Here is a 24,912-nt window from a genome sequence, read left to right on the forward strand (position 1 = left end):
GGTAGATCATTTTTTTTTATATGCTTATAGTGTCTTTATGAAACACTATAAGAGTATCATATGTAATGTGTAATTAAGTTTAGATAAGAGTAAGGAAAAAAGGAATTAAAGAAAAATTATTTTTATTATTGGAAAAATACAAAATAAATCATATCTAGCAAAATAAGACTGTATTATAGTGTCAAATAAAGCTTAAAATCTGATAATTGTACTTTGTTATAATTAAATAAGGCACTATGGTAACGTTGGACATTCATCCGAAATCCTATAAACTTGAAATTATTAATATTTTTTATCTCTTTTCAAAAGTAGTATTTCGATCACCTTTACATCATCCACGCTAAATCTTACTCTTTCATTTGAGTAATATTAAGAATATATTGAAGATGTAATATTATCTTAAAATATCAATAATATATGACGCGATAACATATGGGCGCCCGTTACGTATGTAAGATAGAACAATAGATGATAAAACGGAATGTGATGTTGCAACGCAATACTCGATGCGAGACGATAAGATTATGCGAAAATCAAGCAATACAAAAAAAAGAAATAATAATCGCATTTGTTCGAATAATCACGAAACGAATACATAAATAGACTCTAGAAAATAAACTCTATATATTTACGCAGAACATTTATAGCTCATCTCATCTGACAACGGCGTAGTTCGGAACTGGCGCATTAACCGTTCCCCAGAAGAGAACAAGCTTCGTGGGGTCGTGTCTGATGAAAAAGAGGAAAGGTCGATTGGCAATCAGTTTCTTTTGATTGCCGTCTCGCCGTAAAAGTATCCCGGTCGTCGCTGCGGCCTCCGTTCCTTTTTCCGTCACATCCATCTCCACCTTGTGTAGTACCTCATCGGCGAATAAACCCGGATTCACGAGATTCGCGCTGTTTCGGAGATTATCTAGACCGTAAGACGGGAAATTCTTACTTTGCATGAATCTCAAGAAGTTCTCGTCTATGGGTCGGCTCTGCCGTCTCTTTCTGTTCTTCGTTTTCTTCTCAGCGTTTTGGAAACGATATTTGTTCTCCTCTAAACTCACGTATCTCGTATTTTCGTGACTGATCTTCGGCGTGACTTTCTCGAGGCCATCGTTCTCCGTGACATACATCGTTCGCGATGGCGTGACGTTGCGTTGTTTTTCGTTCAAAACGTTGCGACGTGCTCTACGAATTTTTTGAATATGAAATCCTGTGTTCCATTGCTCAATATTATAGCCGCGTTCTTTATCGTCGTACCTGAAAAAATTTGCTCTCGCACCGTTACTCACACTCTGATTATTGTTATCCCCAAAATTATTCCGTGAAAAGATAAGATATTCGTTGGTTTTACTCGACAATTGTTCTGGAGAGACTTGCCGTGAAATGTGCGGTGGCATATGTAAAATCGGCGCAGTTGCCGTATTTTGACCGTATCCACTCGACAAGAGACTTAAATCCGCAGCTTTCGCATCAAATAACGAGCGTAAACCCAAACTTTGTAGCGCGCTATTCAAACTCAACGTACTCGAGAGTTTCATTCGAGGAAAACCGATGATACAGGTTTGATTCTTGAGATTACTTATTAGGTTTTCAATAGTCTCAACTGTTAGTTGATCCTGGAAACTCTTTAAAGCAGTGGCTCCTTCGACTTTCGGCAGAAGCACGTACATCGACATCTAGAAACGAAAAAAAATCTTCATGAATTATAGAACTATTTAGTTATTAATTTATTAAAAATAATGTAAAAAGGTATTAAAATTTAGACTTTATCTTATTAGTGAAAAATAGTTTTTTTTAAAATAAGAGTAGAAAATAAACAAATCAAAATATAATTTTTAAAAAAGTATCTCGATAGTGCACATTATCTAAAGAAACATCTTGAAATCTTAATCAAAGATATCTCGATATCAAATTAGGACAGCAGTATATATAATTAACATTCTCAGGTATATTAATATTATTTTCACTTATTACCTCTAAGCCTTTATAGGGTAGAGCCAATATTTTAACGCCTAATGTTTTGTCTTCGTAAAAGGGGAAATTACCGCCATTGTACATCATATCTACCCCGATCGTGTCATTCGGTTCAACGAAGAATTCTTTTCTGCAGCAGAAAATATAATATATTATTTAAAAAATTGAAGACAGAATCGTTTTCTCGATCGCCATCGGTCCAAATAAATAGAAATAAAAATAAATAGAAATATCTTACTTCTGTGTCATGCCTTCTAAGAAATGTTGATTCCATTCTCCTTTGAAGTAGAGCGCCGATAACAGAATCACCATGGTCGTTGGATCTGGTACACTGTTCAATATACCATCGATCTTTCCCATCGTCCGTTCCTTTACCCAATTGTTTATTACGTCTTCAGCTTCTTTGCCTTTTCTTTCAAAATCTAAATTTATTACTTCGCTCTTATACACGTTCATGCTAATCGCGCGAAATTCAGGACGAATCGGATATCTCTCCTAAAACAGGAATTAAAAATTCATTAAATTTATTAAAATAACATTTTAGAATTAAATGAAGAATTTTGTTATCTATATTTGCATGCTTGAATTTTAATTTACAAAAAATCTTCCATATTCAATCATTTGTAATTTGAATATCATTAATATTTCATGTGTGTATATAAATATATGTGCTTGAGATATATTGAGATAAAGATATTTTTTATAGATTTAGAGATAATGGATTTGATTTTGATATTTCATTACACTGGGTATAAATTTTTATATAATTATCCAATATAATAGAAATAAAACATTGAATGTGTACCTGAACGAAAACACCACTGGCGGAATCTACGCGCGGCTTATTGCTTCCCTCAATTCTATAGTTCGCGAAGTCCAGCAATTGGCCAAACGTTTGATGAACTATTTCCGAGTGTTGAGATATGTCAACACCTGATTCCAAACCGAGCACCCGCGATACTTCGTCAAAAGTCCTGCCAGCGGAACCCAACAATACTAACGATAATGCAACAGCAACACTAAGTGGAGAAAAAATGACGTTTTCACGTTGATTAGCCACTGATGTGCCTTTAGTATTGTATATCGCTTTATTCAAGTCCAAAGAGAACTTCATGATCCCTCTAGCTATAATATTGTTCACCTGAAATCAACGATACATCGACAATGTATTTTTACACAAATGTTTCAGAATCAATGGAAAACGAACATATAATTATTTGTTTCTTTAATTAATATTTTCAAAGAACAATATATGAGAAAATTTTTTAAAAGAAGCATAATGTCTTTCTCTCTCTCTCTCGATTAAATTTTTGCAATCTTATTTAGAGCGTGACGGTGTTATTTCTGCAGATTGTATATCCTTTAAAATGTAATTCATAAAAATTTACAATTAATTTTATTTTCACAACGAATTGTTATTGCTGCGCATGCAAAAATAACATGCAAATAACAAACTGATAAAAACTTACATGATTATCCCAATTTTCCAATAATGGATTAACTGTCGGATTAGGTGTCGGATTTACTGAGGGATAAAAAGGTAGTTGAGTTGTAGAATTAATCTGTGCCGTTTCTGGAATCGCAACGCCGTATCGCGGAGCGGACTCTTGATTGAATTGTTTGATCTGAACTGACTGACTATTGCTGACTGTTTGCAATGCAGGATAATTAGCAGGTTGCGATCCTAGGGCAGGTGCACGATTCGTGCCAACTGTCATCCTCTGGTATTGATCCGGATAGACGATCTGACCACCAGCCAACACCAGAAGACCAAACATCAACCACGTTCCTGCCATGCTTTCGAGTATCTACAAGAAAGGTACAGGTGTTTGTAATATTGATTTTCTAAAAGGATGATAAATAAAAAAAGAAATTGATAAAAATATATTCTGTAACACATTATGAAAATATTAGTTAATCTTCGCGCGATAACTTGATGCGAGTTTTATATTAGAATCTCGTTTATTCGTCTAACAAATAAATAGAATACTTTGTAGAATAAAAAATATGGATTTTATTAGCGTTCAATTTTAATGAATTAATTGCAATAAAATCTGATACGTATATACGCATTGATGCAACAATTATATTTTTTTATTTATGTTTATTTTGGTAGATCATTTTTTTTTATATGCTTATAGTGTCTTTATGAAACACTATAAGAGTATCATATGTAATGTGTAATTAAGTTTAGATAAGAGTAAGGAAAAAAGGAATTAAAGAAAAATTATTTTTATTATTGGAAAAATACAAAATAAATCATATCTAGCAAAATAAGACTGTATTATAGTGTCAAATAAAGCTTAAAATCTGATAATTGTACTTTGTTATAATTAAATAAGGCACTATGGTAACGTTGGACATTCATCCGAAATCCTATAAACTTGAAATTATTAATATTTTTTATCTCTTTTCAAAAGTAGTATTTCGATCACCTTTACATCATCCACGCTAAATCTTACTCTTTCATTTGAGTAATATTAAGAATATATTGAAGATGTAATATTATCTTAAAATATCAATAATATATGACGCGATAACATATGGGCGCCCGTTACGTATGTAAGATAGAACAATAGATGATAAAACGGAATGTGATGTTGCAACGCAATACTCGATGCGAGACGATAAGATTATGCGAAAATCAAGCAATACAAAAAAAAGAAATAATAATCGCATTTGTTCGAATAATCACGAAACGAATACATAAATAGACTCTAGAAAATAAACTCTATATATTTACGCAGAACATTTATAGCTCATCTCATCTGACAACGGCGTAGTTCGGAACTGGCGCATTAACCGTTCCCCAGAAGAGAACAAGCTTCGTGGGGTCGTGTCTGATGAAAAAGAGGAAAGGTCGATTGGCAATCAGTTTCTTTTGATTGCCGTCTCGCCGTAAAAGTATCCCGGTCGTCGCTGCGGCCTCCGTTCCTTTTTCCGTCACATCCATCTCCACCTTGTGTAGTACCTCATCGGCGAATAAACCCGGATTCACGAGATTCGCGCTGTTTCGGAGATTATCTAGACCGTAAGACGGGAAATTCTTACTTTGCATGAATCTCAAGAAGTTCTCGTCTATGGGTCGGCTCTGCCGTCTCTTTCTGTTCTTCGTTTTCTTCTCAGCGTTTTGGAAACGATATTTGTTCTCCTCTAAACTCACGTATCTCGTATTTTCGTGACTGATCTTCGGCGTGACTTTCTCGAGGCCATCGTTCTCCGTGACATACATCGTTCGCGATGGCGTGACGTTGCGTTGTTTTTCGTTCAAAACGTTGCGACGTGCTCTACGAATTTTTTGAATATGAAATCCTGTGTTCCATTGCTCAATATTATAGCCGCGTTCTTTATCGTCGTACCTGAAAAAATTTGCTCTCGCACCGTTACTCACACTCTGATTATTGTTATCCCCAAAATTATTCCGTGAAAAGATAAGATATTCGTTGGTTTTACTCGACAATTGTTCTGGAGAGACTTGCCGTGAAATGTGCGGTGGCATATGTAAAATCGGCGCAGTTGCCGTATTTTGACCGTATCCACTCGACAAGAGACTTAAATCCGCAGCTTTCGCATCAAATAACGAGCGTAAACCCAAACTTTGTAGCGCGCTATTCAAACTCAACGTACTCGAGAGTTTCATTCGAGGAAAACCGATGATACAGGTTTGATTCTTGAGATTACTTATTAGGTTTTCAATAGTCTCAACTGTTAGTTGATCCTGGAAACTCTTTAAAGCAGTGGCTCCTTCGACTTTCGGCAGAAGCACGTACATCGACATCTAGAAACGAAAAAAAATCTTCATGAATTATAGAACTATTTAGTTATTAATTTATTAAAAATAATGTAAAAAGGTATTAAAATTTAGACTTTATCTTATTAGTGAAAAATAGTTTTTTTAAAAATAAGAGTAGAAAATAAACAAATCAAAATATAATTTTTAAAAAAGTATCTCGATAGTGCACATTATCTAAAGAAACATCTTGAAATCTTAATCAAAGATATCTCGATATCAAATTAGGACAGCAGTATATATAATTAACATTCTCAGGTATATTAATATTATTTTCACTTATTACCTCTAAGCCTTTATAGGGTAGAGCCAATATTTTAACGCCTAATGTTTTGTCTTCGTAAAAGGGGAAATTACCGCCATTGTACATCATATCTACCCCGATCGTGTCATTCGGTTCAACGAAGAATTCTTTTCTGCAGCAGAAAATATAATATATTATTTAAAAAATTGAAGACAGAATCGTTTTCTCGATCGCCATCGGTCCAAATAAATAGAAATAAAAATAAATAGAAATATCTTACTTCTGTGTCATGCCTTCTAAGAAATGTTGATTCCATTCTCCTTTGAAGTAGAGCGCCGATAACAGAATCACCATGGTCGTTGGATCTGGTACACTGTTCAATATACCATCGATCTTTCCCATCGTCCGTTCCTTTACCCAATTGTTTATTACGTCTTCAGCTTCTTTGCCTTTTCTTTCAAAATCTAAATTTATTACTTCGCTCTTATACACGTTCATGCTAATCGCGCGAAATTCAGGACGAATCGGATATCTCTCCTAAAACAGGAATTAAAAATTCATTAAATTTATTAAAATAACATTTTAGAATTAAATGAAGAATTTTGTTATCTATATTTGCATGCTTGAATTTTAATTTACAAAAAATCTTCCATATTCAATCATTTGTAATTTGAATATCATTAATATTTCATGTGTGTATATAAATATATGTGCTTGAGATATATTGAGATAAAGATATTTTTTATAGATTTAGATAATGGATTTGATTTTGATATTTCATTACACTGGGTATAAATTTTTATATAATTATCCAATATAATAGAAATAAAACATTGAATGTGTACCTGAACGAAAACACCACTGGCGGAATCTACGCGCGGCTTATTGCTTCCCTCAATTCTATAGTTCGCGAAGTTCAGCAATTGGCCAAACGTTTGATGAACTATTTCCGAGTGTTGAGATATGTCAACACCTGATTCCAAACCGAGCACCCGCGATACTTCGTCAAAAGTCCTGCCAGCGGAACCCAACAATACTAACGATAATGCAACAGCAACACTAAGTGGAGAAAAAATGACGTTTTCACGTTGATTAGCCACTGATGTGCCTTTAGTATTGTATATCGCTTTATTCAAATCCAAAGAGAACTTCATGATCCCTCTAGCTATAATATTGTTCACCTGAAATCAACGATACATCGACAATGTATTTTTACACAAATGTTTCAGAATCAATGGAAAACGAACATATAATTATTTGTTTCTTTAATTAATATTTTCAAAGAACAATATATGAGAAAATTTTTTAAAAGAAGCATAATGTCTTTCTCTCTCTCTCTCTCTCTCTCTCTCGATTAAATGTTTTTGCAATCTTATTTAGAGCGTGACGGTGTTATTTCTGCAGATTGTATATCCTTTAAAATGTAATTCATAAAAATTTACAATTAATTTTATTTTCACAACGAATTGTTATTGCTGCGCATGCAAAAATAACATGCAAATAACAAACTGATAAAAACTTACATGATTATCCCAATTTTCCAATAATGGATTAACTGTCGGATTAGGTGTCGGATTTACTGAGGGATAAAAAGGTAGTCGAGTTGTAGAATTAATCTGTGCCGTTTCTGGAATCGCAACGCCGTATCGCGGAGCGGACTCTTGATTGAATTGTTTGATCTGAACTGACTGACTATTGCTGACTGTTTGCAATGCAGGATAATTAGCAGGTTGCGATCCTAGGGCAGGTGCACGATTCGTGCCAACTGTCATCCTCTGGTATTGATCCGGATAGACGATCTGACCACCAGCCAACACCAGAAGACCAAACATCAACCACGTTCCTGCCATGCTTTCGAGTATCTACAAGAAAGGTACAGGTGTTTGTAATATTGATTTTCTAAAAGGATGATAAATAAAAAAAGAAATTGATAAAAATATATTCTGTAACACATTATGAAAATATTAATTAATCTTCGCGCGATATCAGAGGAATTGGTTTAAAATTTTTTAATTTTTCTGTATTGCTTTTTATTCGTCTTTTTGCATCTTATATAGATTCAAATGATTCGATAAGACGATTAGATAATTTCGTAGTAAGTCATTAAAACTATTTAATATATATGTCTTTCTTTTTAAAAGACAGCGATAGCGGAATTAGAAAGAGAGAATTACTAGCTTGGAACTATGAATATACAGTTTGCATTCATTGCAAACAATTAACGTAGGGGAATCTCGTAAATATAATAACACCTAATGACATATAGTTCACATAATTGCTCACATCCTATACACGTGTAAGCGAACGATAAATGCCATTATATCATTATTATTTGCAAATGCGATAACAATGATATTTCATATCGTTGCCAATGATATTATAATATATCGCCAAGAATAACGAATATATGGTCGGTGATTATAAAAGAGGCTCAAAACAAAAATGTATTATTGTTGTATCGTTGTGTATAAAATATATATGCTTTTTCGCATTTCTAACAATAAGTGACATTCAAAATATCATTGATTTAGGATATCATAATCAATTATGCCAGACGCATTCCGCTAATTATAAAGATAGATGAGACTAATGAGACAAAACCAGTCAGGAAACATACTTTGATAGATATATCTACAAACAGGAAATATGCGCAAAAAGCTCGCATTCAATGTATCATGTTAACAGACTGATAAACATCTTCATTGATTTATTTATTATTTATTAATTTATTAATTTATTAATTTATTATTTATTTTTAATTTAATTTATTACTTTTATATTTAAGTTAGTCATTTATTTTTTCTAATCCATTCGATCGAATTTTTATGTCTAATAATATTTTTAAAACGTAATTTCAAATTGTTTTTAAATATCTTAGATTGAAATATATAAGATGCTTCGGAATAAATATTTAACATTTTAATATTAAAAATTTATTAAGCAGTAAGAACAGGGGATTAATTTTTGCTAAGAAATAATGAAAGTGATTTCCAAAAATTTGTCTTAAAGTTTACAACAGAAAGAACATTAGATAAGTTACATATTCTGTATAATTGATGAGGTATAATCTTAAGTGCATACCAAGCGCAACCACAAGAAAATGAATATCTAATTTTATTCAGTGTCCATCACGCTAATAGTTTAACAATCATTCATCTAGCGTTCAACGTAAAACTATTTATTCTGTCGTAATCTATCGTATTTATCGTATCTAGTAATCACGATTATTGAAAAACAGCCGCAAACATATTCTAACATTGATTAGGCTGCTTAGAAAATATACGATTCGTCCATGTTTTATATAATTTACTCCAACAAATATTGTAAAAAGAAAAACAAATTAAAAATAATTTATAGAAATAAATATTTCGGAATAATATATAAATACATTACAATAGAAAAAACTGTTTTCCAAAGTAAAAAAGATATCCGAATTAATTTAAAAAAAAAAAAGGAATTGTATTCATTGGGATAATATTCTGTTTTCGAGTATTTTTGCATTGAATATTTTTTCAGACAAGATGTCCCTTTGTCTGGAACGTATAATGAATCAATGTCAATGTCAACCATCAATGAATTTACAATACTTCTGTTGTACTCGTTAACATTGGAACAATGCAGCTATGTGCTAGGAATAACCCAACGCCTTTGGGTACGTCAGTAGACATCTAAGACATTATCTGAAAGACGCGATTGTAAAAGCATCACATATAACATCGTTGGAAATTCCCAAGGGAGTGGCAGACACGTACCATAGATTAGGGTTCAACTGCATAAAAACGTTCTATGCGGTCTTTTTTAAGCCACTTCCCCAAGATATCTTTTGATCCCCGATAAGAATACTCTAATATGAAAATATCCTAATACGAATGATTTTTAAGATCATAGATACTATATATGATGTCCGAAAAAATTGCTATTTTATCTTTATTTATAATTTTTCCTTTTTATTATTAAGTTGAAGACGATTACATACCTTAACAAAAATTTACGATTTACGTAAATTAAGCAAAACGAAGATATTTAAAATAAAAATTATGTGAGCAAGAACATTTTATTCTTTGTATAATTTTTAAATATGATCTTCTAACAGAATTATTTATTTAAACATCAATTACAAGGGTATTTAATATCGCATGTTAATAAATTTCAGTAAAAGATAATCTCTTTAAGGAAATTTTTGCTAAAGCAAAAGATCAATGATTAAGAAATTTGTAACTGAAAAAAAGGAACAATGTTTAAAGGAAAAACCCTGCACATATATAATAAAATAAAATAATCAAAACTAAGTTTCCCGATATCTTTCGTAGCAATGCATTTTATCGAATGTTATGCTGATGTAGTATATGTGATAACATACGATGTAGTATATGTGATAACATACGATGTAGTATATGTGATGCAGTATATATGAACAGTGACGTTTTTGATAGCTGGAATTCCCGCCTTGAAGCTTGAAGTCAAATAATGATGAGCTATTTCCACAATTATGTTCAATCGGTCGAACCCGTTTTTTTTTTCGCGCTTATCTGACAGTTGTGTTGATGTTTATATGTATTTCCCATCGCGTAACTAGATAATATGTACATTATCCAATGACATATATTTTCTGCGTGTCATGAAATCTCATAAATCTCATGTTATAATAAAAAAAAAAACAATAGAATTCACGATAATTGTAAAAATAAATCATAAAACAACCATCGATTGTGCTATTGATACAATTTTTGGATATTAAATGTATGCAATTATAATCTTTATGCTCGTTCGTTAATATATAAAACGCAATATTTATCATAATTTTTTTCCGTATAAACGTTGAAAATTGAAAACTCACTAAAATTACACCGGCTTCAATCCTTTGTCATAAAGATTAGACATTTTTATTTATTTATTTATTTTACAAACCAAGTTCAATGAGCCAATTATTTTCATTTTAGCTATTTTTCTAAGGAACTTTACTCTAGAATTTTTCAATAATAATCATTAATTAATTAATCATTTTAATTAAAAAACTACGTTACTTAATTATAGAGCAGTCAATTATAATCAACAGTCCATCTCAACGTGCATCAAGTTCAAAATGAAGGGGCTATTAATGACATAAGAATTAGCATTTGGAAACTAAATTTTTCGATTAAATTTGCGATATATTTATTTTATCCGATTTTTTCTCCATTTTTATTTTATTATAACTATAACTGTTACTTCATAGTTCTCTTACTTTATAATAATCAAAATTCATTTTAAAAAATATCTACTACTCTTAGTTATCAAAACGTCGCTTTTAAACAGGATTTGATCTTATCCCGAAGGTCATATGTGAAAGTAAAGTCAGCATAAATAGCTTATCACATATTGCACTTTTTATATCTTCTTCAATTTGTATGACACGCTAAATAAATAATAATAATATGAAATAAGACTATATGTCATCATCAATTCTCAAAAGAAACGCTTTTCATTAAATACGGTCGATGGTAATTATTAATTATTATGAAATTTGGCACTAATTATGAAATTCAAAATAATTACCTCAGTAATTATAAAATCTTCGCAATTCATGTATAAAAAGATAATGTATTTATAATTACAGATTACGACAACTCATAATTGATTAACAGAAGAGGGATAATTAAATTAACTATTAAGTGACAAAACCGGCAGATAAAAACCAAGGCGCGAGTATTGGTGCACAAATTTATTATTGTCAAATTTTATTAAAATTTCAAAAATGTACATTTCGGATTTAATGCACTTTTATTAATAAAACTTAATAATAATAAGTTCGTGTACCAATACCCCCGCCTTGGCTCTTATCTGCCAGTTTTCCTGCCTAATTGATATTATTCTGAGCGTACTGATGTTATTATTGAATTAATTATTTTAGAGAGAAAGGACCCGCGCTGCGTAAAATCTTTCTCACGAAGAATATATACAATAATATTAATTAATACAATTTATAAAGATATATTTAATTACTGTTTTCAGATAACATACGATGTAGTATATGTGATAACATACGATGTAGTATATGTGATGCAGTATATATGAACAGTGACGTTTTTGATAGCTGGAATTCCCGCCTTGAAGCTTGAAGTCAAATAATGATGAGCTATTTCCACAATTATGTTCAATCGGTCGAACCCGTTTTTTTTTTCGCGCTTATCTGACAGTTGTGTTGATGTTTATATGTATTTCCCATCGCGTAACTAGATAATATGTACATTATCCAATGACATATATTTTCTGCGTGTCATGAAATCTCATAAATCTCATGTTATAATAAAAAAAAAAACAATAGAATTCACGATAATTGTAAAAATAAATCATAAAACAACCATCGATTGTGCTATTGATACAATTTTTGGATATTAAATGTATGCAATTATAATCTTTATGCTCGTTCGTTAATATATAAAACGCAATATTTATCATAATTTTTTTCCGTATAAACGTTGAAAATTGAAAACTCACTAAAATTACACCGGCTTCAATCCTTTGTCATAAAGATTAGACATTTTTATTTATTTATTTATTTTACAAACCAAGTTCAATGAGCCAATTATTTTCATTTTAGCTATTTTTCTAAGGAACTTTACTCTAGAATTTTTCAATAATAATCATTAATTAATTAATCATTTTAATTAAAAAACTACGTTACTTAATTATAGAGCAGTCAATTATAATCAACAGTCCATCTCAACGTGCATCAAGTTCAAAATGAAGGGGCTATTAATGACATAAGAATTAGCATTTGGAAACTAAATTTTTCGATTAAATTTGCGATATATTTATTTTATCCGATTTTTTCTCCATTTTTATTTTATTATAACTATAACTGTTACTTCATAGTTCTCTTACTTTATAATAATCAAAATTCATTTTAAAAAATATCTACTACTCTTAGTTATCAAAACGTCGCTTTTAAACAGGATTTGATCTTATCCCGAAGGTCATATGTGAAAGTAAAGTCAGCATAAATAGCTTATCACATATTGCACTTTTTATATCTTCTTCAATTTGTATGACACGCTAAATAAATAATAATAATATGAAATAAGACTATATGTCATCATCAATTCTCAAAAGAAACGCTTTTCATTAAATACGGTCGATGGTAATTATTAATTATTATGAAATTTGGCACTAATTATGAAATTCAAAATAATTACCTCAGTAATTATAAAATCTTCGCAATTCATGTATAAAAAGATAATGTATTTATAATTACAGATTACGACAACTCATAATTGATTAACAGAAGAGGGATAATTAAATTAACTATTAAGTGACAAAACCGGCAGATAAAAACCAAGGCGCGAGTATTGGTGCACAAATTTATTATTGTCAAATTTTATTAAAATTTCAAAAATGTACATTTCGGATTTAATGCACTTTTATTAATAAAACTTAATAATAATAAGTTCGTGTACCAATACCCCCGCCTTGGCTCTTATCTGCCAGTTTTCCTGCCTAATTGATATTATTCTGAGCGTACTGATGTTATTATTGAATTAATTATTTTAGAGAGAAAGGACCCGCGCTGCGTAAAATCTTTCTCACGAAGAATATATACAATAATATTAATTAATACAATTTATAAAGATATATTTAATTACTGTTTTCATCACTAATATTTCATCACTACTCATTCTATTAATGTTTTTATGCCAATAAATTTGATACAAAATTATTTTAAGAATGAAATTAAATATATATATAATCTAAAGTCCTTATATTTCAGAAACATTTCATAGCATTAATATATAATTAACGTTATATTAATATAATTAATTAAGATAGAGCATTTCTATCGTATTTAATCTCATTATTTCTTTTAAATCAACAAAACTGGAGTTTTATTTATATATAAACATGTATCTACGTCGGTAAAAATCCATTCTCGATATTTTTCGACAATAATACTCTTTTCAAGGCAAGAGAGAATACAGTTAAGTGATGATTGACACCCACCTGGAGAAAGCGCGACAATACAATCCTCGTGAAGTCCTCGAAATGTCCTCGATCTGTACGATTTTCTCGATCGATTTACCGCTTGGACGCAGGACACTACGACGTTTCAATGTCCTCTAGATATGGGTCAAGTTCAATCTATTATTCACGTTGTGAATGCCGAATGTCATATGGACATGACAATTATCTCGGAAATTGGCTTTGGAAATGAAGCTCTTTATCTCTACGTTTTAAATTGCCGTCGAACAAGCTTTACTCGTGACACGTGTCGCGTGAGACACGCGAATACTAACCGGGCACCGGTCTCGTCGATCTCTTTTATTGGTACCCAGGCTGACGATAATAGCGCAGAGTCGTAGAAAGATGCGGAGAGAGATGCGAGCGTGGCGCGAATACCACGACATAACTGGAGGCTCGACGACACTGTGACTCACCAATCTCGCTTACGCTTTAAGCATAGTTTACACGATATTTTCCTTCCGCTGACTTTTGTTTATATAAAAGTGTCCTGGAATAATTATAACAGTTAAAGAAAAAAATGATTTTGCGTACAAGACGCTAGTGAAAATATCTTGAAGTGAGAATAACGTGCTCATAAATAGGATAAATTTGGGATAAACTGGATGCATATTATAACTCACCACTCTCTTTGAGATCACCTTATACTTTTATATCGATCATCGTCTTGCATAATGTTCGATCTACTTTAGATTCATGCAGGCACCCTGGTAAAGGCACAATGAGGGCGCACGAGGAACATTTATCATCGGGATGTGTTACGTGTACTTGCGACAGAAACCAGTTTTCCTGCAAACCATATGTTAAATGTTAGATCGTAATATCATAACAGATGATAACATAGAATACATCATACGGGATACAGACTATTGTCCGCAAATATAAACTGCTCGGATGAGATAAGTATTCAGCCGAATAGCTGATCGAGTATAGTCGCGATTAATATCCCAATGAGCAGACAATATTTTTTAAATGAATTTTGAATATTTATTGTTCATTAATTGTACGTTGTACAATTGATCGTAAAAATATTTATTTAATGTTTATTAATTATTTATTTTGAAATATTCGTTTGAAATAGCAAATGTTAATATAAATATTTTTTTAATGATTAAAAAGGGCCTCAATCCACTATTTTAATGTTTATAAAAATATTTTTCAAAAATTTTTAAGAACATTTTCAAAAATATTGTCTGCTCATTGAAACACGATCTAATAATTTAGTTAAATTATTTTAATTTGTAACTGTTTTAATGTCGCTTATCAATCATATTGTATCGTTTTTGAAAAAAATAAGAAAATTTGAAAATTAAATAAGATATGCACCGATTCGCGGTAAAATATTTTTGCGGAATAATGATTATTAGAGTTATTTTCATCATACATTGCATCTTTGAGTCACACATTTCAATTATTTATTTTGTATAGATTACGCTTGGTTGATTATATGTATCATACGATGAGTGTCTCGCGTAATTATTACGCATGATATGGCAAACAAAAATTTATGGTTCTGTGTCAGCGCGCTTTATTGTACTCTCGTTTCCGCTCATTTATGTCTTCCTGAATAGACCGAAAAGTTTGCCTTTGTCAGAACCGGAATTAACAATGAGCGACATATTTTTGTTACACGTAACGCGTTATAGATAAACGAGATTCATCGGAGTACATCTACCTTTCATATAAAAATATCAATTTATTGGAAAAAGAATTAATTAAAAAAATTAATTTTTATTATAAAAACTAATTATGATCTCTTTTAAATATTGGATATATAAAGAAGTCGCAATGAAAAATGATCTCTTTCCAATGATTTCCTCTAAAATAAAAATCGACGTTTTATATATACGTCTAAATATATTACAATTTGATATAAGTCAATATTAGATAGATCAATTTCTTTTTCAGGTGTATTATTCTAATACATATGTGTATGTATTGTGTAGATATGTCTTTTGTATGTCCTTTTAGATGGAAAAATGTAATAAAAATTTGTCTATCAATTTCTTAATTTTTGTATATTAAATGTATAACAAAAGACACACACATATATATAATTTTATAAATATTTCTCATAAAATCGCTGTGTGTGTGTTTGTGTCTTTATAAAAATATCATATTTATATTGTTGAGAAAATTAAATTAACTTTATGAAACCAATGGCTTCTGTTCTAAATTCTGAAATGCGCGCCCGGCAACAAAACCAAATTGTCCGATGAGAGATAAAGATCACTCCAGAATTATATTAATCTTATCTCTATGATAAAATCATTGAAAAGAACGCTTTTATTATTAGAAGCGGTCAATAGAAATAAAATATGTAAACATTTCATTAGACGTATGTTTTGATATAAATTTTAGGAATATTAAATAGACATGGAAAACCGGAAAGACTGTGGACCGGAACTAATATAGGTTGGGACTCCTCAGTACACTTAAGAAAACGAACTATACAATCGAATGCTTTAATAAAAGTTTTTCATTACATTAAATAAATAAAATTAAATAAACGCACTCACCGACTCTTTTTAATCTCTACAAACGTGTAGTAATTGTGTAATTAACTGATGTGCTTAAGCGAAAGAATGCGCGCTTAATTGTCGGACAAATTTCATCACGCAGGAATTATTACACGTCTCTATACCATATTAAAATTATATTCTGTTTTAATTAATACTATATATCGTATACGAATGAAAATGTATATACAAATAAAAATATATTAATGATTTTTCAATATTATCAAAGACTGATAGCGCTCTATCGAAATGAACAGCTGATGTTTCCAAATGGCGGGACAAATCCTACGCATGCGCGATAGCACGAGTCGCGCTCAACCCAGTGAGCTTTATCAGGACTTTCCTATACTATCCTGTAGAAAAAAATCAGGGCCAGAATTTAAATAGTATAGTGAAAATAGTTGCGAATTATTTATTCTTCTTTCAATTTGTAAAATATATATCTAGTATAAAGTCAATGTTTTTGGCTATGATACTAAATATTATGGACCAATCAGCGAATCTCTGACAAAGATAGCGATTCACCCAACATGTATGTATCCTTTTCTACGAATTGGGTCATTTCCCTCTACCCTTGAAAGTTCACTTTAATATGTATAAAGTTCAATGACTCAATCGCCTATATAATTCGGCGCAGTAGGAGGTACTCATTGTGTACTTGCCATGGAAAATAAAATAAAAAGTATCAAAGGAAACGATAATATCAGGGCTATATCAATTAAAATTAAACGCAACACAAAATGCAGAAGGATAGAACGCGTGAATTAACAGATCGTATAACCTAACCTAACCGAGGCATTGGTCTCTCGAATTCTTTTCATCGCACAACCGGAAGACAATGGCTGCGTTCCGTTTCATGCACAATGCGCATGATGCATTACTTATCCTTGTTGTTCACTGAATGTTAAACAAGGATAAGTAACGCATCATGCGCATTATGCATGAAACGGAATGCATCCAATGTTAGACGAGCCAGGTTTCTTCGCGCATGCGCATTGAATGTGGTATCAATAAAGTAGTTGATAAATGAAATAAAATCCTGTGTGGGCCCCCCTTTAATCCTTTTCAAAAGTTATTTTTAAAATTTTGAGAAATTAATTAAGAACGTAAAACAAAATGTAATATTCACAAATTATATTTATTTATCTATTTATTTACGTAGCTAAACTCGTCTTCCCGCCAAAACTGAGACGCCCGTCACATACACGTGACTGTAAACGTCATTGACGTTATGTCACACGTGCACAAAAAACCTGGCCCGTCTAATAGCGTTTTTGAACGCTAATGAACGGATTTTAATCCATCCCGGATCAATTAATCATTATTTTATTATGAATTCCTTTATTGGCAATGATCTTATATTAATCAATTTTGGATCGATCAAACCTGTTTCATTCGAAAATGTTATAACAATAATTAACAACACTGCCGGAAGGAGAGGAAATTAAAATCCTTCTCGCCGCGAACGCTCGCTCGCGGTAGGCGAGCGCACTATTAGCGATGCCACACTACTACCTACTACTACGTTTCCCGCCAACATGGCAAAGATGTCGGCGCTCGTGTCGTTTCCCGCCAAGCCCCCGCGGCAACCTCGACGACACGGCGGAGCGAAGTTTTTGTATGGCGGTATAAGAGAGTTTTCCCCGCGGTTTCTCGTCTGAGCTCTCCTTGGCTGGAAATTACGGCGCGGAAGATGGGGCAGTCGGACGATATCGAGGATTCGACGTATAGTCAGCACCAGGATCTCTGCCAGAAGCTGAATATGGACGCGACCGCCGCGTCCGAGGCCTGGAGATCCTACGAAACTATCCGACAGAACTACACTCTCGAGGTGGCATTTACCCTAATAATAAACTACTGATCTCTCGGCACGACAATTAAAATGCGTTTATTATACGATTATCTGACTGTACGAAGCGCCGAAACGATACAATGTTTCGCGACACACTCGGATGGCGATAATACAACTACTTTGAATCATCGATGTTCCGCGCGAGAAAGAAAGAGAGGAAGTGGTTAATTTCGAGTGATTCTCTATACTACGCATTTGCGAGGATTTATTTAAAACGCAATTGATAAAAATCTGACGCGTTAATCTCAGAGGATTGTGTTAAAGATGTTCATTGGCAATTTTTCTTTTTGTAATACTTTTATATATTTTTAATTGTAAATATTGTCATATATATATATATAAATTCTAATATTTCAAAATTTTTTACTTTAAACAGTAACTTGGAGAATCTTATTAATTTTTTAATAATAATGACAATTCTTTTCCTCTTGCTTTGTTCCGTAATAATATGTTAATATATTTCATCAGTCTAAAAAACTTTTTTTTTCTTTTTTTCTAGGGTGATCAGTTACATTGGATAGGATGTGCATTGTATGTAGCTTGTAGAAAGTCCTCCACACCTACAGTTGGGAGAACAGGTGCTAATGTGGAAGGCAATTGTGTATCGCTAACACGCCTCTTGCAATTGTGTAATCTTCCATTGATACAATTCTTTACAAAGAGCAAGTCATGGGCGGATATGGCTAATATGCCGCAGGACTTTCGTACCAAGATACAAAAGCTAGAAGCAAATTTCTCAGTGTCTATGGTCATATTTAAAAAGTACCAGCCGATATTTACCGATATATTCAAGGATCCAAGAGAGGATATCTCTAGACCGCCTAGATCTAGAAGACATAAAGCAGTACCCTGCACACCTACCAGAGTCTTTGAATTCTGTTGGACACTATTTATATGCATAAAAGGTGCAATTCCTGATATCTCGGACGATCTTGTTAATTCTTACCATCTTTTATTGGTCTGCTGCGATCTTATATATAGCAACGCTCTGTTATCTAACAGAAAAGATTTACTGAATCCTAACTTTCCTGGTAAGTATTTGTTAAGTTAGTTTTAGAATAGACACATGAATTATATTTTATGATACAGCAAGAAAATTTTACATATCTACATATATTTTATTTTTCTGACTTATAGGCTTGCCAGCAAATTTCAATGATGAAAACTATACTCCACCGCAAACAGCAGACTGCATTGTTAGCTTATTGTGTGAGCGTCATGAAGCAATCCCTGTTGAGGCTAAAGTTATAAAGGAATATTGCATGAAAAATTATATAAACAAGCTGTTTAACGAGAAGATCCTACGTGGTGATCAATCAAACTTCTCTGGAATATTAGAGGCACTGAACTTTGATGGCAACAATAAAGCTGTTAATAAGGCTTACGAGCAGCGTGTGTTGAGCGTTGGAGACTTTGATGAAAGAATTTTCTTAGGTAAAATTGTTATTTAATAATCATTAAAAAATTATTTCTTTGTATATCAATATTACACGCACACACACACACACAAATTATATAAGATGATTAAGAAACACATATATATGAAGAATACATGCATTACTATAAGCTTGCATGTCCTGTACTAGCTTTTATATCGCTTTTGTAAATATTTATGTAAATAGTTAAAACCTATATGCTGTGTGATTAATAATTATTTGCAATTTTAGTCATGCTAAATTTTCACGTAAATTATATTTTATATTTTTTCTATTTTTTCTCTTTTTAATAAAAATTTTGTTTTATTATAAATATTAGTTGCTCTTATAATGTACATATAATACATAATTTATACCTTTTTTGATAATGAAGCTATCTGAATTTGTAGATTGATAATGTTTCTAGTTGAAAAAAAGAAAAGTTAAAAAAAAGGAATGTTCCTAGTAATTTATCTATTTTAAGTTATTGTATTTTTTCTTTTAAAACAAATTTGTGTCTCTGCTTTGTCGTGACTGTGCTTTGTAGCGGATTGGAGGAGAGTAAATTTGAGCATCATATCAAATTTGGATATATCTGGCCAAGATACTAGTAAGCATGTCCAATTTGCTAAACATGTAATTTTAAAATTTTTAAAAATTTTAAGTACTTTTATTTGAGTGATTAATCAAACTAATTTTTTGGGGTCATATTAATTCCACAGTTTTTAAACAAAAAGTTTGCAATTTCAAACAAAAATGCGATTTTCTAATTTTTAATTTTTTTTTAAATTAAATTACAAATGCTAATTCTATTAATATTAATATATAATTTGTTTCAGGCCATGATGCTAATGAAAACATTGGTTCCCCTACGCAAATAAACATTGACGATTTTCATGAAAGATTGCAGATGAAAAGGGAACAGCATGCTGGGGTAAGTTTTAAGAAAAATACTATTTCTATTTTATCTAAAAAATGTAATGCATTTTTCTAAGTATAATGTGTATTGCTAACTTTTGATTTTTTTTATAGCATATACAGTATCTAGTACCTGCTACACCATTGACTAACCGTAAATATCTTCGATCAAAGGATATGTCTAATATAACACCAGTGACAACAGCAACTCAAAGTGTCATTAAATTGCAAGCTCTGATAGCTGGGCAATCTACTCCAAGCGAAGGCCTATTACAAATGTTGAACAATTGTTCTCAAGATGTTAAATCTTCAGTTGAGACAAAAGTTCAACATCATCGGTCTAAAAAACTTTTTTTTCTTTTTTTCTAGGGTGATCAGTTACATTGGATAGGATGTGCATTGTATGTAGCTTGTAGAAAGTCCTCCACACCTACAGTTGGGAGAACAGGTGCTAATGTGGAAGGCAATTGTGTATCGCTAACACGCCTCTTGCAATTGTGTAATCTTCCATTGATACAATTCTTTACAAAGAGCAAGTCATGGGCGGATATGGCTAATATGCCGCAGGACTTTCGTACCAAGATACAAAAGCTAGAAGCAAATTTCTCAGTGTCTATGGTCATATTTAAAAAGTACCAGCCGATATTTACCGATATATTCAAGGATCCAAGAGAGGATATCTCTAGACCGCCTAGATCTAGAAGACATAAAGCAGTACCCTGCACACCTACCAGAGTCTTTGAATTCTGTTGGACACTATTTATATGCATAAAAGGTGCAATTCCTGATATCTCGGACGATCTTGTTAATTCTTACCATCTTTTATTGGTCTGCTGCGATCTTATATATAGCAACGCTCTGTTATCTAACAGAAAAGATTTACTGAATCCTAACTTTCCTGGTAAGTATTTGTTAAGTTAGTTTTAGAATAGACACATGAATTATATTTTATGATACAGCAAGAAAATTTTACATATCTACATATATTTTATTTTTCTGACTTATAGGCTTGCCAGCAAATTTCAATGATGAAAACTATACTCCACCGCAAACAGCAGACTGCATTGTTAGCTTATTGTGTGAGCGTCATGAAGCAATCCCTGTTGAGGCTAAAGTTATAAAGGAATATTGCATGAAAAATTATATAAACAAGCTGTTTAACGAGAAGATCCTACGTGGTGATCAATCAAACTTCTCTGGAATATTAGAGGCACTGAACTTTGATGGCAACAATAAAGCTGTTAATAAGGCTTACGAGCAGCGTGTGTTGAGCGTTGGAGACTTTGATGAAAGAATTTTCTTAGGTAAAATTGTTATTTATAATAATCATTAAAAAATTATTTCTTTGTATATCAATATTACACGCACACACACACACACAAATTATATAAGATGATTAAGAAACACATATATATGAAGAATACATGCATTACTATAAGCTTGCATGTCCTGTACTAGCTTTTATATCGCTTTTGTAAATATTTATGTAAATAGTTAAAACCTATATGCTGTGTGATTAATAATTATTTGCAATTTTAGTCATGCTAAATTTTCACGTAAATTATATTTTATATTTTTTCTCTTTTTTCTCTTTTTAATAAAAATTTTGTTTTATTATAAATATTAGTTGCTCTTATAATGTACATATAATACATAATTTATACCTTTTTTGATAATGAAGCTATCTGAATTTGTAGATTGATAATGTTTCTAGTTGAAAAAAAGAAAAGTTAAAAAAAAGGAATGTTCCTAGTAATTTATCTATTTTAAGTTATTGTATTTTTTCTTTTAAAACAAATTTGTGTCTCTGCTTTGTCGTGACTGTGCTTTGTAGCGGATTGGAGGAGAGTAAATTTGAGCATCATATCAAATTTGGATATATCTGGCCAAGATACTAGTAAGCATGTCCAATTTGCTAAACATGTAATTTTAAAATTTTTAAAAATTTTAAGTACTTTTATTTGAGTGATTAATCAAACTAATTTTTTGGGGTCATATTAATTCCACAGTTTTTAAACAAAAAGTTTGCAATTTCAAACAAAAATGCGATTTTCTAATTTTTAATTTTTTTTTAAATTAAATTACAAATGCTAATTCTATTAATATTAATATATAATTTGTTTCAGGCCATGATGCTAATGAAAACATTGGTTCCCCTACGCAAATAAACATTGACGATTTTCATGAAAGATTGCAGATGAAAAGGGAACAGCATGCTGGGGTAAGTTTTAAGAAAAATACTATTTCTATTTTATCTAAAAAATGTAATGCATTTTTCTAAGTATAATGTGTATTGCTAACTTTTGATTTTTTTTATAGCATATACAGTATCTAGTACCTGCTACACCATTGACTAACCGTAAATATCTTCGATCAAAGGATATGTCTAATATAACACCAGTGACAACAGCAACTCAAAGTGTCATTAAATTGCAAGCTCTGATAGCTGGGCAATCTACTCCAAGCGAAGGCCTATTACAAATGTTGAACAATTGTTCTCAAGATGTTAAATCTTCAGTTGAGACAAAAGTTCAACAGATTGGTGACCAATTTTGTGCAAATTACAATAACAATGTAAATGATGTTTCGACATCCGACTTTGGAAGGAAACGTCTTGTCATGGGACAAACCCTATTCTACAAGTTACTAGAAATGATTTTAAATGACGAAAAGCGTAAAAAACCGAATGACGATATAACTGTAAGTTGATATAAATTGCGAATATATCGAGAAATTATTACAGCTGTATATGTTTATATATTAATATTTGTCTGTTACAGAATCTCCTTCTGAATGAAGTCTTCATTCAGTGCCTGTTTGCCTGTTGTCTTGAGATAGTTATTTATTCGTACAAGAGTAATGACAAAAAATTTCCATGGATATTAAAGGCTTTAAATCTAGATGCATACTATTTTTATAAAGTTATAGAAATTATAGTAAGAGCCGAGGATCAATTGTCACGAGACGTTGTCAAGCACTTGAATCAGATCGAGGAAAAGATTCTAGAGTCTCTGGCTTGGCGAAGCGACAGCCCTCTTTGGCAAACGATCGAATCCTTACCGGAAGATGTGCCAAGTTGCGAGGAAGTTTCCTTACCTGGCACTTTGGAAACTGTCGATCCAAATGCACCTGGTCAACCCGTGTTAAGACGGATTGCTCTAGATCGGGATCGTACTCATCATGACGTTCAACAGAGTCCGATTTCGTCCGCTTCGGAAAGGTATAACATATTCAGTCAACTAAAAGGATAAGAAATATAGTTAAAAAGTTTCAAGTTTTTTTTCAGAATTTAGAATTGTATGAATATACATTTATGATCTATAAAAAAAATTATTTATTAATTGTGTTTTGAAAGTCATTTAATAAATTTGAGAATATATATATAATTGTAATCGCTTTATATATAATAATACTACATAATAATACATTATAATAACAATTATTAAATTTTGTTTTCTTTGAAAATTAATCTATTTGCAAAATAATTAGAAGTATTATAAAAATCAAGTTTATATCATCATTATTGTTTATTTAATTAATTCTTCGTCAAGGAAGATATATATGTATGTATATATATATATGTTGTGTATTGTGTTTAGATTTCAGTCTCCTATCGCAGCATCCGGTATAGCAAAGAAGCGATTATTCCCTGAGACTAGAGTTACCGGTCAAAGCGTTTTAAGAGTCGGGCAAAGTGTATTATCTTCTAATAGAGGAATGTTATTAGATAGCCAAAGAATACTTTTGGTACCCGATCAAGCTGCCGTTTCGAGAGCGTCAGGTACATCAGCCTCGAATAATCCCACTATACAAGCTATACAAGGAACGAATAGAGATATAGCTAGACCGAGGAGAACAGGTTCTGTGGCGTTATTCTTTCGAAAGTTTTACAATCTTGCATGCGTTCGCATGCAAGATTTGTGCAATTCGTTGGAAATATCAGACACCGATAAGAAGAAGATATGGACGATTTTTGAATATTCCATCAAAGAGCGTACTGAGCTAATGAAGGATCGACATCTCGATCAAATCTTAATGTGTGCAATTTATGTGATATGTAAACTCGTGAAGATGGAAAAGAACTCATTTACCGAAATTATGCGCTGTTATCGTCTCCAGCCGCAGGCAGAGTCACATATATATAGATCGGTGCTTATAAAAAAAGTTTCTAATGACGGAGATCCGACAGCAAGTAGTAGTAACGAGAGATCGGA

General features: G+C 31.7%; 3 protein-coding genes across 11 annotated transcripts in view; 1 reads left to right on the forward strand and 2 right to left on the reverse strand.

The window, feature by feature from the left end:
* Positions 1-109: 109 nt before the first annotated feature.
* Positions 110-3,790, reverse strand: LOC115237246 (leukocyte elastase inhibitor-like). Of its 3 annotated transcripts, none has more exons than XM_029810183.1 (6): positions 3,435-3,790; positions 2,771-3,106; positions 2,204-2,460; positions 1,966-2,095; positions 1,369-1,667; positions 110-1,248 (listed from the first exon to the last, which is right to left on the reverse strand). In XM_029810183.1, exons 1-6 carry the CDS (start codon positions 3,759-3,761, stop codon positions 654-656), a joined length of 1,944 nt encoding a protein of 647 aa, XP_029666043.1. In that variant the 5' UTR covers positions 3,762-3,790; the 3' UTR covers positions 110-653. The 3 variants fall into 3 exon arrangements, with proteins under 3 accessions (XP_029666043.1, XP_029666042.1, XP_029666041.1); XM_029810182.1 differs by having other exon boundaries at positions 110-1,176; positions 1,249-1,667; XM_029810181.1 differs by having other exon boundaries at positions 110-1,667.
* Positions 3,791-4,181: 391 nt separating this feature from the next.
* On the reverse strand, positions 4,182-14,776 carry LOC115237245 (leukocyte elastase inhibitor-like). Of its 3 annotated transcripts, none has more exons than XM_029810180.1 (8): positions 14,618-14,776; positions 13,977-14,484; positions 7,523-7,861; positions 6,845-7,180; positions 6,280-6,536; positions 6,042-6,171; positions 5,445-5,743; positions 4,182-5,324 (listed from the first exon to the last, which is right to left on the reverse strand). In XM_029810180.1, the coding sequence occupies exons 3-8, from the start codon at positions 7,847-7,849 to the stop codon at positions 4,730-4,732; spliced, it is 1,944 nt and encodes a 647-aa protein (XP_029666040.1). In that variant the 5' UTR covers positions 7,850-7,861; positions 13,977-14,484; positions 14,618-14,776; the 3' UTR covers positions 4,182-4,729. The 3 variants fall into 3 exon arrangements, with proteins under 3 accessions (XP_029666040.1, XP_029666039.1, XP_029666038.1); XM_029810179.1 differs by having other exon boundaries at positions 4,182-5,252; positions 5,325-5,743; positions 14,618-14,775; XM_029810178.1 differs by having other exon boundaries at positions 4,182-5,743.
* A 3,190-nt stretch (positions 14,777-17,966) lies between these two features.
* The window catches only part of LOC115237244 (retinoblastoma-like protein 1), a 9,752-nt gene continuing 2,806 nt past the window's right edge, over positions 17,967-24,912 (forward strand). The window contains exons 1-9 of one of the 5 annotated variants that reach the window (XM_029810173.1): positions 17,967-18,344; positions 18,865-19,396; positions 19,503-19,799; positions 20,328-20,390; positions 20,620-20,714; positions 20,813-21,029; positions 23,235-23,398; positions 23,479-23,918; positions 24,298-24,912. In XM_029810173.1, the coding sequence (XP_029666033.1) occupies positions 18,207-18,344; positions 18,865-19,396; positions 19,503-19,799; positions 20,328-20,390; positions 20,620-20,714; positions 20,813-21,029; positions 23,235-23,398; positions 23,479-23,918; positions 24,298-24,912 (2,561 nt within the window). In that variant the 5' untranslated portion in view covers positions 17,967-18,206. Of the gene's footprint in view, positions 18,345-18,390; positions 18,655-18,864; positions 19,397-19,502; positions 19,800-20,327; positions 20,391-20,619; positions 20,715-20,812; positions 21,030-21,053; positions 21,600-21,705; positions 22,003-22,532; positions 22,596-22,824; positions 22,920-23,017; positions 23,399-23,478; positions 23,919-24,297 lie in introns of those variants that run through there. The other 4 variants (XM_029810176.1, XM_029810174.1, XM_029810175.1 and 1 more) reach the window with 4 other exon arrangements.

The sequence above is a fragment of the Formica exsecta genome, unplaced genomic scaffold (assembly GCF_003651465.1).
Source record: "Formica exsecta isolate Colony F162 unplaced genomic scaffold, ASM365146v1 scaffold282, whole genome shotgun sequence".
Classification (NCBI taxonomy): domain Eukaryota; kingdom Metazoa; phylum Arthropoda; class Insecta; order Hymenoptera; family Formicidae; genus Formica; species Formica exsecta.